Source organism: Gallinula chloropus (genome assembly GCF_964237585.1).
Source record: "Gallinula chloropus genome assembly, chromosome: 2".
NCBI lineage: Eukaryota > Metazoa > Chordata > Aves > Gruiformes > Rallidae > Gallinula > Gallinula chloropus.
In genome coordinates, this window is record NC_140086.1 from 118,731,271 (window position 1) to 118,748,379 (window position 17,109).

Genomic DNA, 17,109 nt, shown 5'->3' on the forward strand with positions numbered 1-17,109 from the left:
AAGAAAAAATACACTGTACAGAAGATGAAAACCGAAGTTCAGCAGTTTGACAGCTTCCAGGTTGTCAATTTTTCCATGTCCCCCACAGACTAACTACAGAGGTTGCCAAATACCATGAAGGTAAGCACTCTAAACATCAAAGGAGCTTCCAGTTTTGCCAGAGATTGTCAAAGCTGTGGTGAGCAGAGGCCAAATCTGTTCATCTGGGGTTTAATACATAAACAAAACCATGAAGCAAATACACTAGGACCCACAGGAGACTTCCTGATTTCACTGGACATGACACCACCATAGGCCTACATAATCAAGAAGCCTTAAAAAGGTAATTTAAAAACACTTGGAATTATCCAACTAAAACTATTTCTTTAAAATCTGTTGGTTGTGCCTAACCAGTTCCTCTATGATAATTACTAGACATGAAAGGAAGGCATTATGCTTTCCACGAGGTCCTTTGCTGGATGTGGTTTTCAGGCCTGGGTTGCCTTTTGGAGGAACACTTAAAACCACGGAGATAGATTAAAAAATACTACTCTTCTTTATTTGTTAACTGTATAAACAGAAACAGGAACTGCATAGCTTCAGATAAGTTGGGCTTTAAACCATTAAGGAAAAACAGCAGAGGGAAAAGTTTAGTGTTGCTTTAGAGTTTCAAGTCTACTTTGCATCTTTAAAAAAATAATCTTTGAAGTTCTTGCTAATTGCCTATACAACATTTAAGAACAAAGGGCCTGGTCCTGCAGCCCTTATTCCTCAGAAGGCAACAGACGCCCACACTCATCAAGATGGCCTTTTTCTTTTAAAAAGGCCAGCAAACGGGACAAAGCATAAATTTGTGTGCAGCACTGCATGACAATTACAGAAAGATCATTCCTAGATCTACACATGTTCAAGCTGTATGTACAAAATGAAGAAGTTACTGATGTCAGTGTGTCTTCAGACAACTGCAAATTATGTCTAATGGCTTACTGTAGAGGCACAGCAAACTCATCTTTTCTTGACAAAGAAACTGCTGGTCAGCACAATGAGGAAAGGTATCTAAATCAAAGTGAACAGCCCATCCAGTGCAGAGGTATTCTATGCAGAATTTATTTTCTTTGCTTCAATAGCAGCTTCAATCTCTTCCATGATTGGCACCGGCCCTGCATAGTTATTAGTTTCAATAGCTTCTAATTTCTTCTGATAGTCAGCTGGCAAGTCATTCTGGTTTGCACCCATGCAGATAACCTATAATAAAAGTGGAGGAAGAAAAAAAAGTTTTCAATAGTAATCTTAGGAAGGACATACCCCTCCAAACATTTACTCATACAGGAATAACCACGTAAGGTAACAAGAGAATTAGTCCCAAATAACGCTATTTGTACCTAAAGATAGCCAAAGGCTTCTGGAAGACCAATGAAGACCTTCATAGTGTCAACAAAATGACTGTGACAAGGCTTGTAACTACCAAGGCATACCTTGAGGATTCTGAAGCGTTACTAACATGCACAAGACTATACAATTAAGCTGTTACTCATTCTTCCAGCGAAGATGAGAACTACATTTTATGCCTATAGCCAGCCTAAAGGCTCATTGTAGGAGTAACAGAAACAGATACTTAGCTTAGTGAAAAAGCAGAGATTCCTTTGGGTTTATTACTGCAGCTTTCCTTCTACATACAAAACAAATTTAAGTATTTAGTGCAGGAGAAAAGAAGCGACAGTGAGAGCAAAGGAGGAAGCTGTAGGAGCCAAGGGTTGAAAGAGACACCGGCAAGCTCCCACACAGAAATTAACAGATAAATATGCAGATTTTAAGAGCTGACACCATTGTAATTATCTTCCATGCAATTGACAGCCAGGAAATGAAAAGATGAGGTGTCTAGAACGGATGAACTTTGCCACAAAAAGCACACAACAGTAGATGGATGTAGACCAGTGTGTGCTGATGCAGTCACCTGTATTAAATTTTTAGCTCTCCTGTTTGGTTTATTTAAACAAATAAAAGCTGGGGCAGGGAGGGGAAAGAAGAGAACTAATGGACACTGGAAACAGCAAAAGGGAATGTCTGGCTAGACAATGTTGCCAGTGTTGGAGGTCTGCTCTTACAGCACACTAGTGAGAGCAGGCTATGTATTAACTCCCAGAAAAGCCCTAAAGATCTGCCATGGGAGGAAGCAGGTTGGCAGGGAGGAGGTTCGAGAAGCAGCAGAGCCTGCTTTCAAAGCAAGCTTTCTTTTCAGAAGTCCTGCAGCAGCTGGCCTTAGCTATGCTCCTGCGAGGTGATTCATAGAAGCGAGTTCCCTGGGCTAAGAGAAGGCAGCATGCCTGGGATTTAACAAGCTCAAACCCTGTTTCTTTGCTTTCAACAGAAAAAGTCAACATGTTACAGCGATGGCTATCTGCAATTGCTAATAGCTGCACAATTCCAGACATGCAGTCATGCCACCTGAGGCCAGGCCTGCATCAGATCTCACAAGCTAAGCAGGTCAGGCCTGCTGCGTGACTGGATCATGTGTCTTTATAGAGTCAGTGTGTTGCAGAACAGTGTTGAAACACTTGTGCCTCACCAGCCATCAACTGGAAACCGTGCAGTGCTGTGCAATGCTGCTGGAGGTCTTGCAATGTACTGATAATGGATCTGGTAAAACAAGGCAGATGTACCCCTGTATTAAGTAATAATAGGATACTTCACAAGACAACAGGGATAACCCATGTCCTTGAGACTGTAGTGCTGTATTCTCCTCACAGAAGCTTTCCTCTGTCCTTTTAGTGAAGAACATAAATTTTTCAAACAGAGGACTGCTGCATATATACAAACAACATCCTTCAGAAATCCTTGTGTCAATCATAACTAATTCACGAGTTAAACAGAAGCTTTGTGTAAGGCATAGCTAAGCCAAAAAAGAAAACTGATTTAGTAGGCCTTTAAGAGCTTGCAATCTTCTGCAAGCATCATTACACTACTACACTGCCCAAGGATCAAGTTGTAGCTTTACACTAGAGTTACTCATGCCTTCCATCCACTGCAGATAAAATAGTTATTAAACAGGACAGAGGTACTGCATTACAGATTTCCGTTTATTCTCTCCAGAATTACACCTACCTTTTTGTACTGAGGAGAAGGGGGACCACAGACGTAGTCCCTCATCTGGTAGCTTCGGCAGGTCAGGACCGTTCCTGCTTGAGTGTGGACATTAACTTCTATTGGGACATAAATGCCAGCTTCAACTCCCTCTTGCCTGTAAAGGACACGTATTCCTTTTATGCCAAATAACCGATGCATCTTTCAAGCAAACTGCAATTCAACATATGCATTTATTCTATCAGAACTCAAATCAGGACACCAGCCTGCACCGTTAACAGACTTAAAGCGAGCAAAACATATTCCAGGACTTTCTGTGCAGAATTGTTCCATATCCAAAAACAAGTTTCTAAAGAAGCAGCGACATTCATCGTTCCAGGTCTGTAAGAAAGGGGACCAGTGGTTAACTTAGGAAGTTAGAGAGAGAATACTCCTTGTGAATTGATTACCATGCCAGCCTGGTAATCGAAAGAGAAACACAACCAAGATTATCAGAATTAATGAACCAATTCACTGCCTTCCGCTCAGATAATGAAACAACTGCAAAGTTTTATCTTGCCCATTGTATTACATTTGAATGCAACTCTTGCATTCCAACTAGTAATCCAAGTCCCCCTTCAATTTGCACAAGACATGTGCAGTGGCAATGAGCCAGATCAGGGCAAAAAACATTACTATTTTTTAAATCACCAAAACCATGCTATCTTGGGAAAAAGAAACCAAAACTCAAACCCAAGGCTACATGTCTTTAACCATTAGACTTTAGCCACCAATAACAGTCTTGAGGAAACGCTAAAAAGCGAGAAGCTTAAGCAATGCAATACAGACTTTACAGCGCAATTAACTTTAGGTGTGCTTTACATATGAACGATAACACAGGTTTTAGTGCTGCTTGTCAAAATATCATTTTGATAAATTACCTTTCTCTCAAAGACTTAGTACCATTTCACATTACTTAGCATGCCTAACGTGGGCCATGATATGCCAGTAACTAGGTTAAACACAAGTAGGGACTGGCAGCTAACTGCAAATTCAAGGCCACAAGACTGCAAAATAAGTCATATGGGTGTGTGAGAGCAAGGAAAGGGCTAGTTAAGGAACATCCATGGCTATTACTGTTCAGATTAGAGAAAAGAAGACTAAGGGGGGACCTTATTAATGTTTATAAAATTCTTAAGTATGGGATGCAGGGAGAAATGGCCAGCCCCTTTTCAGTGGTCTGTAGGGACAGGACAAGGGGCAATGGCTGCAAGTTGCAGCACAGGAAATTCTGCACCAACATGTGGAAGAACTTTTACACTGTGATGGTGACAGAGCCCTGGGACAGGCTGCCCAGGGAGGTGGTGGAGTCTCCTTCTCTGGAGATATTCAAGACCTGTCTGGACGCCTATCTGTGCAATGTGAGCTAGGGAGCTGCTTTGGCAGGGGGGTTGGACCCGATGATCTCTCAAGGTCCCTTCCAACCCCCTATGATTCTGTGATTCTGTGATTATGAGGAGAAGTCACACTTTAGTCTGTACCTTACGGATTTGTGAAGCACAGTGGACCAAGAAAAAAAAAAAATCTGACCATGAGACAGCACCCAAACGCATCTGAAGCCAAGAAGTTCAACCTCTATGGAAAAGATTCCACTCCCATATTTGCTAAGTTGTCTTACTAGTATTTTTTTTTTCTTGATACATGGAAATTCCAGGAAATAACCCTGTTGAGATGCTACAAATATATCTCCTCCTGCAAAGCCAAAAAATCCCGAGACCTTCAGCAGGAACACATGCAAGTTCTTTTGAACTGGTTAGGAACAATCCTTAGAAGAACACTATCAAGTATGGTTGGAAAAGCCAAGAACACATCCAATTTTCTTCCATTTCCACTTCCACCTTCGCAGCATCCATGTGGCAGCAGGAAAAAAGCAATCTTTAATGCTAGTGAGTGTTCTGCAGTTTTTGGTGACAGTATAGCACTCAAGTCTCTAGCATCTTAGCCAGCACTACAGTTTATCCTGTCAAACAAATGCCAGGGATTTGAAATTCTGTAGTACATAAACAACATTTCTAGAAGCTAAAATACAAAATGATGTCCCTGTAGGAGGAACTTAGTGTTACTATCAAAGCAGATGCTGCCAGACAGCATCTTTATACTTCTGAAATTTATGCTTTAGGAAAGCATGATAAATGAGGAGATTTTCAGTAAAGGTCAACAGAAAAGGGACCAGGAGGTTAAGTGCTAGTGTAAGCAACAGCAGGGGAACTCAGGAGACACAAAGCAGGGACCTCTGAAGCTCTCCCTAACCAGAAGCATGCTAGCTTAGAGGCTTGGGACTAAGGCTCCCAACCAGGACTTGAGAGTGCCCATTCCCATGATGCGCTAACAGAACTTGTGCAACACTTTCTGTTGTATTTCAGGTTCACCTTAGGCAATGAAAAGAAAGTTGGAACTTCAAGTTTTGTGGCCAAGGTTATAAGGACGTGCCTACACAGCACAGTGCAGCTATAGCCAAAACTGCAACAATACCAGGGGTAGGAGAAGTGTATTAATGTAATGGTTTCAACAGGTTTAATATGTCCTGCTTCCTCAGCCTCACCAGCCCAGATTTCTACTGGAATTAATTGACAGCGATGAACCTCTCTGAACAAATGATCCTTGTTACCAGAATCACCACTCTGTACAGGTGCATGGTGCATCCCAAAAGCTCTAATAAACACATGACACCAAACAAAGTTTTGGAGGTTAAGTTTTAAGTCCTGCTTTAGACCCTGCAAGAGATTATGCTACTCTGATTTGTTTTACCCAGGTGGTTCTCCAGACTTCAGCCTGGGAATGACTTGCCTTAAACTTGTCTGAATTATCAGGCAGAGGCAGGACATTTTCCACCATGCATTGTAATGGTGCAGGCAGCCTCTCCCATTCAAAGGGGAAAACAAGAACTATCCCAGCTCCCTACTCGGATCTAACCTTAAGTTCACAAAAGTTTAAATCCTTAGAAGACTAGCAGAATAACCTCCCCAAAAGCTCCCTTTGCCTGTATTGAAGATCTCCTCCTCTTATGCAATGTCTTGTCCTCATCCATTTCTTTTCCACTACAGCTAGAGTCTACAGATGTATAGAGACAGAAATTGATGTCAGTCTCAAAGGACACTCTCCCTAAAGCAATGGGAAAAGTGTCACAGGACAAATACAGAGTTTAAAAGTAATTTAAGGGACAGGACATTGTGAGGACAGGGATTTTTTTTTTTTTTTTAAAAAAAAAGAGGAGCCTGACCAACATATCAGCTCCAAATCAAGGTCCACACCTTATTAAAATACTCCTAAGTAGTTTTAGCTTGAAAACAAAGCAATTTTAATAACAAATATGTTAGAAGTCAACACATGCACATGTAAGAGTCACATATTAAAATCCAAAGCATCTTCTTGATTCCAACACTAAAGCTTCCGCACAGCTCTTCACCAAAAAGCATCTACTACTTTTCAATTGTTCTCTAAAACACTAGAAAACAGCAAAAGTAAAGTCACCTACTTATCCAGCGAACTTAAATCGTTAGCGTTCATTTTCCACACAATTCCCCATACTTCGTCTCCAGGGCTCTGGGCAATGGTAGCTGTACCTCCATGCCAGACAGAACTTGTTCTGCCTCGATGATGGCCAAACTCAAGCTTGAAGTCCTGCAAATGAAATCAGTGCAGAGAATCAATTTCCATTTCAGATACGGGCTGTTGTTGGCCATTCTTGATGTGAAAGGGGCAGCTAAAGGAGAGTCTGTAAGTGGTCAGCTGGGGCCACAGAAGGAGGAACGGAGACGCGGGATCTGGTCCAGCTCCCGTCTCACAAGGAGTTGAGGTTAACCTTTTCTACCTTCCCAAGAGAATCATCAACAGAGAGTGAAGAGAGGTCTGGCAGAGACCACTACTGAAAAAAGTTGGTCTGCAGAGACTTGGATCAACATCCAAAACTCATAATGCATGGCTTAAACAGCTAACAATTTCTAGCAGTGAGAAGAAAGCAGAGGTAGCCCTTTTCTCAAGAGAAGCACACACAGTTAACTCTGCAGTAAACACAGCAGTGCTGAAAAAAACATCAGCTTGACTTCTGTCCAAGTTGGCAGTGGCAGGACTGCTGATGTGCTTCCTGTTAGACAATCCGAATTGCCCTTGGCCAAGGTGTACCACCAAGGAGGGAACTAACTACTGCCACCCTCTCGTTCCTCATGACACATGCCTACCTGGTGCCCACATTCTTTGGCAGCTTTTGGTACTGTTAGAAGGACTTAAATGCTACCATGCAGGCTCCAGAAAAATAGAAAGGGTAAAGAAGCCTACAAGAGGTGAGCTTTGGGTCTAACACAACTGCACAATTATAAAACACCATCCGGTGTATTTTTAAGTGTTTTGTGCCATCTCATCACTCAAATGGAACACTCCTGGGGATTTTTAAGCCAAGGTATATACCTCTGAGTGAGTTTATTCACATTTTTGCAAACACAAATATTCTTTTAGAATTTTTTTAACAACAAATATCAAACATTACTATATAGGCAAAAGATAGTAACATTTTCTTGCATTCCTCCAGTGAAATGACCCACCTGACTCCACACACTCAGTTTCCTTTCCTACTTGTTAGCCAATTGGTGGATCTGTCCCTTGGGGCAGAGAAGGGAAGGAGAAAACAGGACTACTTTAAGGAAGACTACCTGCTTAACCACAGCGAGAAAGCCTGCCAAAGGCAAAAAGGATTACAAACCAACAACAACCACCCCAAGTCTATACAACCTCACAGCTTTATTTCTCATAACCCTCTTTAAGCTGTGATTTTGATTTGAAGCACATGCTCATGTATATTAATATGTACAGACACAATTTTAACAATCATTCCTCCAGTTATATTTGCTTGGACCTGACCTGCACAGAACACCTGCAAGGAGTATGAGGCACTGGGACTCTGTGCAAGAAGGGCAACAGAGATGGTACAGAAACAGTGTAGTTAAGCTCTATCTCTGGAGGAAGGAAACCCTACGCTGGGCCACGTGGGCAACCACAGCCGGCACTGCAGGGGAGAGGGAACAAACGTACTTTCTTAGGTTACCAGCCTGGTCTTTGGCCCTCCCTAAGCACGGGCGTGACACCCTTTCTGTCCTTGCTACACACCCTATTTCTTACAGCTTTTGATCAAAGATTAACAAAGCTTTACAAAAATGAAAGCTGAGGGAACTGAATTTAATATTCTCGTTTAGCACCCATAGTACTCTGTAAACAGAGTGTTTTTCCTTTATTTTTTTTTTTAGGCAATGTGGTACCATAGAGCTATTAAGAGAAAGCAGCTCCAACCTTCGTGTGCTTCCTCGCTCCCAAGTATCAGTGATTTCCCAGCATGAAGAGAGGAAGCAAAGCAACAGCAACCCCTCTAAGGCCAGCTAGAAAAGCTAGCACCCTGCAGCACAGCAGCAACATTTACCGTGCAACCAGAAAGATCTAACTGAAACCCAGAAGGGGAGCCAAAGCACAGGGCTTTCTTTTACTCAAAAGTAAGTGCAGAACACTACTGCTTTGCTCCTCACCTCCAAGGTCTGACCCTGCAAGGTGCTGGGCTCTTGGCACGTTCAGCTCCCCAGTGGTATCTGTAAGCACCTCACACTTTACAGGCCCAGGCCTCAGTTGCCCGGTTGATGGTCCCAAGAGACACTAAGTATCTGACTGTAGGGAGTTTAATCACAACTTTTTGGAACTTCTACACTCTAATGTAGATCATTTCATGGTGGTTATCCCAAGAGAACCTTCAAGTCCACCTTAAGTGGTATCAATCAATGCTCTGCTCCTCCAAGGATCCTTCCAGCAGTATATCAACAGCTCGATGACCATGAGCTCACATCACCGTGTCTCCACTAAAGCCACACTGCTACACTAACACTGGGTAACCCCCTGAGGGTGACAGAACTGCCAGGCATCACAAGCAGCTCTGCAGTGCTGGATGGAAGCTTGCATCCCACCTACCAGCAGCACGGGGAGGGCTCCCCACTTGTAACCAGCGTGGCAGAGGGCAAGGAGGGGTTCTTAATACTTTATTGTTTTTTTTTTCTTTTAACCGAAGCATCATCCTTCCCGAGCTGCCAGAAGCCCACCCCACACGCCCAGCTTCAGTTTCCCGGCTGGTACCTTTACACGTGGCGTCCCGGCTGGCGGCCTTACAGACCAAGCTCCGGAAGACAGACCCCACCGGCGCGGAACTACCGCGAAAACTCCTGCGGCTGAGGGCAGCCCAGGCGTCGCAGCGCACGCCATGACGTCAGGGGCGACGAGACCCCACTCCGCCCGAGCCCGTCACCGGTACGGGGGGGATATCGATCGTCCGGCCGGCCTGCAGCACCGGACGCCGGGCAGCAGGGCCGGACCCACGCACAGCTCCAGCGGGCCAAGCGGACTTCCACAACCCCCCGCTCCCCACCCGCGGCACCGCTCCCGCCGCTGCCCGCCCCCCCCGCACGCACCTGCAGGCGTGCCACGGCGCAGAGCGCCGCCGAGGGGTTGCTCAGCAGCAGCCGCTCCCGCAGCAGGTTGCTGCCGTACGCGTAGTACAGGAAACAGCCGGGGCCCCCCAGCTTCGTCCCGCCGCCCGGCTCCATCAGCCCGCACCCGGCCCGGGACAGCCCCGCCGCGCCGTGGCTTGTACCGCCCCCCCATCCCACCGGCGGCTGCCTGGGACGGGCCGGCGTACGGAGCCGCCCGCCATTGGCGGCTCGGCTGGGCGCCACGCCTTCCTTCGCTACTTCCGCCGGTGCGTAGGGGAGCTGTGATGTAGCAGTGTTGGGACCGGCTTTGGCGTGCGTCACGCAGGCTCTTTGCGGGGCGGCGATGTGCTCCCCTCGCCGTTGATCCGGGAGCAGGGGACCGCGCGGTATGCGGGTCCGTTTCTGCGGGAGCGGGAGCCGCCCCCTGCGGGGAGGCCGCCACTGGCGCGGCCAGCCAGCGCTGCCTGCGGCCCCGCGCACCCCAGCGCGCAGGCTCAGGGCCGAGCCGGTGCGTTCTGCCTGTGAGCAGCCCGGCCGCGTAAGCAGCCGCGAGTGGTAAGGTGCCTTCCCTGAGGCGCTGCCCAGCGCGGAGCGTTCAGAGGCTGAGTGGTGCGCAGAAGTAAAGGGTGAGAAGGGGCTGGTGCGCGGGGGTGGTAGAGCTGCAGACCCCCACGCAGCTCCTCTCCTTCCCTGAGACAAGCAGTACCCGAATGGGCTGGCAGGAGGCCTTGCTGCTAGCTGCCGTCAAAACAGTCCATTCATACGTAATGCCTGGAATAACAGCCAAACAGCCATGGGAGGCTGTAATTAACAGTGGTCCAACAATGCGAGGCACCATCCATTACTGCTGTTACAGCTGCTCTCAGGCCACACAGGCTTCCTGAGCAGGGGCAGCTTGTGTAGGGCTCAGCACAGGATCCCAGCAGGGCATCACCTGGTCTCTGGGCACATCCTTGCCCATGAAGTACAGAGGGGGAAGCTGTGAGCAGCAGAAGCTGAAGCAGCTTCCTTAAGGATGTGTGCAGTGCTCTACTGGAATCCCTGCTTTAGTTTTCTCAACACGGGTGTGGGTAATCTCATGAAACACGCGAAGTGATAAACGTGGCTCTGAACCTTCATGAGTGGTGGTTTCCTGGTTTTAGAGGTTTGGGTTTTCCTTGCATAGGAGTAAACGTGTCAGGATGAGGAAGAACCAATGTGTTCAGGTGTTACACAGGTCCTAGCAAGAATTCTTGACTCCTTACAACAACTAGCAGCATGAACATATTGTCTGGAAATTTGCTTCTGTACTAGTTTTAGTCCATTTTCCCTAAGGAAATATGGACTCCATGAGAAGTCTTTCTCCTCCTCCAGCAGCTCCTGGACTGTTGGCTAATTTCAACCTGAAAGCAAGAGGTTTCAAAGATCTGTGACTTTCAAAAAACCAGGTAGAGATGGCTGGGAGAGGGCAAGGGTCCCATGGGAGAGGCTTCCAGAGGGCACCCCCTAAAGTCTCAGAAACCGAGCCTGCTGGGGGGCAAGTTTTCCAGGCATGGATGAGTGCTTCACTACCGGTTTGGCTTTGCTGTGAGCCAAGGTGGATGATTCTTTTTAAGCAGAAAAATCACATAGGAAATGTAGTGAAGCATGTAGCAATTGTTACTTTTTAACCTCAAAATTACCCCCTTCTGAAAACAATAAATCCCATCCAACCAGCCTTTCCTAACAGTTTTAAATTACTGAAACTTTGGACATTCTACACAGAAATTGCCATTTTTTTCTCAACCTCAAGAGTTTCAACAACAATTTTTATGTTTTTTCATTAAAAAAAATATCTTTTAAACAAAGAGAAACAGTTTTCTCCTAAAACTTGCATTCTTACTCATCCACCTGCAGGCCATGGAGAGGCCCCATGCTGGAGCGGGTGGAGACACACAGAAGATGCTGTGACCTGTGTTGGAGTAAGCCCCTGCCAGCACCTGCAGCCCATGGAGAGAGACAGAGACAGAGAGATGAGCGAGGGAAAGAGAGATCTGCACTGGAGCAGGTTTGCTGGGGGGGAGGCTTGTGACCCCATGGGGGACCAATCTGAAGCAGTCTGAGACTGAGAGACATTCTATGATTTATGACTGCACCCCACAGAAGTGACCCACACTGGGGCAGCTGGTGAAGAGCTGAAGCCCTGTGGGAAAGGACTCATGTTGGAGACATTCATGGAGGACTGTCTCCTGTGGGTGGGACCCCACTCGAGCAGGGGAAGGGTGTGAGGAATGACACCCCCCCCCCCCCCCCCCCCCCCAGCTAAACAGGAAAACAACTCGTGAGGAACTGACCAAAACCCCCATTCACCCAGTCCCTGCCCTGCCCCTCCCTGTGCCACAATTGAGGGGGAGAAGGGAGTAAAATCAAGGGAGGGGTGGGGGAAGGTGTTTTAAGATCTGGTCATACTTCTCATTACCCAACTCTGGTGTCACTGGGTGTGCAGGGCAGTGTCATAAATTAGAGAGTTTCTTTCCTTTACTCTGTGCTGAGTCTGCTTTGCCCGATATGCTGATTGCTGAATGATCTCTTCCTGTCCATATTTTGACTCCTAAACTTTTCCATATATATTCTCTCCACTGTCCAGGTGAAAAGGAGAGTGACAGAGCGGCTTTGGTGGGCGTCTGGCCTCCAGCCAGGGTCAAACCACCACAATTATGTACAACTCTGGATCCTTGTGTAGATATTTGCCAAGCGAAGAAGAAAGTGGTCTTTCAACTACTTTGTACAGTGTTTCAAGACATCAAGGGCACTGCAGGCAGCATCCTACATCAAGATGTGCTTCCCCTCTCTTTAGAGGTCAGCCAGCATCGCTGCTGATGCAGCCATCTAGCCATTATGAAAGCCCTGCAGCATTACCCAAACACAGGGTTGGAGCAAGTCTATAAATATGTAAAGGGTGAGTGTCAGGAGGATGGAGCCAGACTCTTCTCAGTGATGTCCTATGATAGGACAAGGGGCAATGGGTGCAAGTTGGAGCATAGGAGGTGCTGTATGTTGATTTTGCCTATTCTAGGTATATCATGATTCTAATTCAAATGCTTTTGAGGTAAAACCTGGATTTATGGTGTTTAGATTAATTTTTAATTGAACTAAGTCAATCAATTTGCACTTCTGATGCCCACTTCTTTCCCACCACGGCTGGCAATTTAGAAACAGCACAATGAGCCTCTCAACTATTCATGAGTTGCCAGTGTGGGTCAGTGTCACAGTAAGCATTGACTTCAAACTATTTTGAAAATATAAACCTCTACTCCTTACAGCTTTTATTAAGCCTTTTAAAAAAATCGTTAAAGCCTTTATTAAAACTATAATTGATAGAGCACCCACATGTGCACTGCTCTGAGCCAATGGGCAGTGAGATGGCCAATATCCACTGCAGAGGACTGAGCAGCTCATAGACATGAGGCCTCCTGAGTCTGTGGAGCCTGCAAAGCATACTCTGAAGATTGAATGGTAACTCAGTTCTATTGTCAGAAAAGCTATGTTTTTGTTGCTAATCCAGAGACACAAAAGCCAATGTTCATATTCATTAGGAATTGGCCTTTAAATTGTCTGTATCTTCTCACCATGGCACTGTGAGGTGGCTCTTTGTTTTCATACTCTCAGGTCGGAGATGGAAGAAAAATACTTCTTCCATGAGCCAAAAAAAAAGGGACAGAAAGCTGTGGGGAGGCCTGCTGAGGCATGCTGAAAGTGTGACCCTTGGAGAAGCCTGAGCCTGGGTCTCCCTAGTGCCATCAGCAGCAGTGTGGCCAGTCTGATGGCGGGGCAGCACGGGAGGGAAGTGAATCTAGTCTGGAGGGGAAGTTTTGGAAGCCTTTCCATCGGTGTACATCCAAGTCAAATGGCAGCACATGCCTAGGGAAATACTTGGGTAGTCTGGGCAGACCTTGCTTTGAAAGCAAGTTTCCAGTTGAAAAAAAGAAAAGAAAAAGAGGGTGGAAGGTAGGGGGATCTTTTCTGCTGCAGTTTAGTAGAAACCTGCAGAGCTTTGGTGGTCCTACTAGATTTCACTTGTTCTGTTTTTCAAGTGACAGTTAACTCCCCTGAAGAGTAGGGTGTTAAATGAAACCCTGGGTTTTATTGAAGTTAAATGAGTTCCTGAGTTGCAGGGTATCTCCAGAGCAGCTGATGTGAGACCTGTGTTAACCTGTTTGAAGCCCCAAACAATTTGGAGGCATTGTTTCCCCTTGGATATGACTACAAAACCTGCGCAGAGTAAGCAGTCAGGAATATATCTCCTGTTTGGGAGCTTCCCAAACATGGGGGAAAGCTCTGGATATCCACAGCTCTTTGTGCATTGTCTGTGGAGGAGATCAACCGGGTTATTTTTGCAAAGAAAGCTGGAATTTGTTTCCATCAGGTTTAGGAAATAGGGGAAAAAGAAGATGTACTAGGGCAAGTTAAACGGGCTGAAATGGCTGCTAGTCACTCAGTGTGCCTCCCCGTTGCTCCCTCTCCACCCCATGGTTGTCACAGCATGAGCTTTAATTAATACTGAAGAGCAAAAAAGAGAACCTGGAGGAATAATAAGGGCAGCTCATGCAAATGAATCGTGTGTGCAGTCCTCCCCACAGCTTTTCTCTCCTCCCTGAGGAGCCCTACTAGGATGTGCTCTGCAATTAGTATTTCATTGAAATTATAGCTTTTTTTTTTTTTTTTTTTCCCTGCAAGATGGTTACAGCTAGTGGTAGCTTCTTAGTACAGTGTGCAAGGTCTGGGGTTCTGCAGAGATTTCATGTTCATGCAAATGAATGCAAATGATTTAACAATGTCTCCTGGCGTTGCTGTGCTTGTTCCTTCCCTACAAAACAGGGACTGTGATGTCCTGCAGAGGCCCAGCCTCCTTTCCCTGCCCTGCCAGACAGAACAGCCACCACCCCATGGGACTCGTAACCCCACTGACCAGGAGGAACAGCCATCCTTCGTTTTGCAATTCTGTTTTTGCATGTTCCCTCAAAACAGTGTGCACAACCATGTAGGAGAGATGAACTGTTAAAGTGGCTGTCTCTGTGCACGTAAATGCCATTTTTTTTGGGCTCTGGCCAATTCCAAAGTGAGTTTTGGGCCCTTCCTGAAGCAGCCCTGTGCACTCAGCATGGTCCCGAGATGCACGGTCTGTGCTGGTCAGGGTGGAGGAGTGGCAAAGGGAAAGGAGAACCATGTGGATCTCTCCTCCCCATCAGGTACTGGAAGGAGGAGGGGGTGTATCTTTGTCTTGATCTATGTCTTGCTTGTACCTCCTGGAGCCCAGGTCTGTACAGACAGAACTTCTGCTGCCCGCACTCCTTCTACCCCTTGGAGGACAAAATGTGGGGGATCTCTTTAAAAGCAAAAAAAGAAAAGGCTAAGAATTTGTTGTGTGTGAAATGTGTACATGTGAAAAGTGGGAGAGAGCTTTTGCAAACAGATCCCAGCACGTGCAGTCCATCCATGCAGACGGCCTTAGTCACTTTGGCTTGTGAGGGTGTCTGCTCCGCTCATGGACCTACAGGTACTTGCAGGTGTGATTTCAGCAATTGGTTTAAAAATCTTGCTAAATATTACATCAGTTTTCAAAGGAAGAATGCTGGCTTCTACTGCACAGGCTGTACCTGGGGCCCAGGGTTTTTCTTATCCTGTACATGAGTGTGGAGTGGGAACAGCTTAATGTTGAATTTCTACTCATCTTTGTGTAAGTAAATTAAAAATCTGCCTTCTTTCTTATGACCTTGTGTTTTCTCTCACTTATAACTCTCTTTTCTGATTGATAACAATTCTCTAGTGATACAAAGCAAAGAGTTACAGGAGATTCTGTCAGAATGGTTTCCCTTGTTACTGAAATCTCTTAGTTTGCTGTGTCAAGAGGATTTTGTGTGACATTTCTGTGGCCTGTTGTCTCAGGGTGCATTAGCATCTCCCACCACAGAATCAATTGCTCCTTTCAGAGGACCAGTTCTCGTTGCCAGAGACCAGTTTTCTCTGGCAGAGATTTGTGTCTCACCAAACACCAAGCAGGTTGTCTCTCCTGGCTGTAGAGTACTTCGGAACTTTTTCTATTCCAAGAATTTTATGACAATCTAATATAGACTGGCAGAAGAAGGGGCTATATCATGCTGTCTTTAGACAGCCCTGCTATTTAGTGTCCATTTTACCATTTATTTCTTACTTTTTATTGCATTTAATATTTATTATTATTTACAGTTTAATGTTAATTTACTTTCTCCCATCCTTTTACCATCAGCAGGCTAGGAACACACTTTTTTTCTCTTCCACTCTCTCTCAGCAGGGGAAAACTACTGAATAAATTCAGTTCTGGATGGTATTTTCCAGTCCTGTATTAGTGCTGTGGCTTTACATTTGAACCCTGCAGTGTATTTCACACAAAGTAGGTTGGTGCTTCTTTTCCACCACCGTGTCCCATTTCTGTGCTGCTAACCTACAGCCTGTAGAAGGTGTGGTGTAGCTCCAGACACCGTACAGGAACATGCCTCCTGGCCACGTCCTTTCCTAGAAGCAGCACCATTGCCCTCCTTGAGCTCTGAGGGCAGATTTTGCCTGGGAAGTGTTGGCATAAAGGAAGGCAGTAGCATTTCCCAGCTTGCATGTGCAAGTGCTAGTGGTGCTGTGGCAGAAGTGTGTGACATGGATGTCAAAACAGGCCCTGGTTGTGCCACGCCTCCTGCTTCTGCACAGACCTGGCCACACACAGCACACGTCCCCACTGAGTGATTCTGGGCAAAAATGTTGCAACAGTTAGTTGTTCCACTAGGCATGGTGGCCTTGTGTGGGTGTTTTTTGTGGGGGAAATGGAGAGCGGCCCTGGAAAAGAGACAGGGTTGTTGGAGAGAAGCTGCAAAAGCAAGAGAAAAAGCAGGGAAGAGGGTGGTGTGGAGATGTAAATTTGTGCCTCATTCAGCAGGGAGGTGGCACGAGGTGTGCTCTGAAAGACCCCTGCACAGCAGGAGTCCCCTCGGGTGGGACAACCTTTTGTATGGGAATGTTGTGGTCCTTGTATTAATGAAAAGGCCTGGAACCTGACTCCAGGCTGCTGCATCAGCCATCCAGAGGGTATAAAAGTTTGCTCAGTTGTTATTAAAGTTGTCTTCAATCCACCACAATCAGAGTCTGTGCCTTTCAATACTTTTTTTTTTTTCCCTAGTTGTTTTAAACCTGTTTCAGCATGATGTAAGCTAAACCAGAAAAATATCTGTGTCTCAGAAAAAGAGGCCAACCCTCAGCTTTGCATTGGTGTGACGACAGCAGCTGGAGTTCACGTTGTGGCTTACTGTTGCCCTGCCCTTCCATGTAAGCACATCTTTTAACCAGCAACTAGGCCTGGTCTGGCTCAACTGCATGGTACTTGGCTGTGGTTAGAGGGATGGCAGTGCTCTCCTTACTCCAGCCATATAATGCAAAACCAGGAGGTGAAGAGAGTGGGCTGAGGGCAAGCTCTGTGTCACTGGAGAAGGTGGGCCAAGCACATTAATGCTCCTCTGCCAGCTGTGGACGCATCTCAAGGAGAAACAAGAAAGAGTAAATCCTTTGTCTC

General features: G+C 46.1%; 1 protein-coding gene across 2 annotated transcripts; it reads right to left on the minus strand.

The window, feature by feature from the left end:
* Positions 1 to 1,007: 1,007 nt before the first annotated feature.
* Positions 1,008 to 9,680, minus strand: GGCT (gamma-glutamylcyclotransferase). Of its 2 annotated transcripts, none has more exons than XM_084259981.1 (4): positions 9,537 to 9,680; positions 6,575 to 6,720; positions 3,082 to 3,217; positions 1,008 to 1,224 (listed from the first exon to the last, which is right to left on the minus strand). In XM_084259981.1, the coding sequence occupies exons 1-4, from the start codon at positions 9,669 to 9,671 to the stop codon at positions 1,075 to 1,077; spliced, it is 567 nt and encodes a 188-aa protein (XP_084116107.1). In that variant the 5' UTR covers positions 9,672 to 9,680; the 3' UTR covers positions 1,008 to 1,074. The 2 variants fall into 2 exon arrangements, with proteins under 2 accessions (XP_084116107.1, XP_084116108.1); XM_084259982.1 differs by lacking the exon at positions 1,008 to 1,224 and adding an exon at positions 1,575 to 1,648.
* Between the last annotated feature and the right edge of the window lie 7,429 nt (positions 9,681 to 17,109).

Coding starts and splice junctions, on each gene's coding strand:
- GGCT (XM_084259981.1), bottom strand. CDS start 9,671: ATGGAGCCGGGCGGCGGGACGAAGCTGGGGGGCCCCGGCTGTTTCCTG. Junction 3,218..6,574: donor GATTTAAGTTCGCTGGATAA/GTAGGTGACTTT, acceptor TGTCCTTTACAG/GCAAGAGGGAGTTGAAGCTG. Junction 1,225..3,081: donor CTTCTCCTCAGTACAAAAAG/GTAGGTGTAATT, acceptor CTTTTATTATAG/GTTATCTGCATGGGTGCAAA.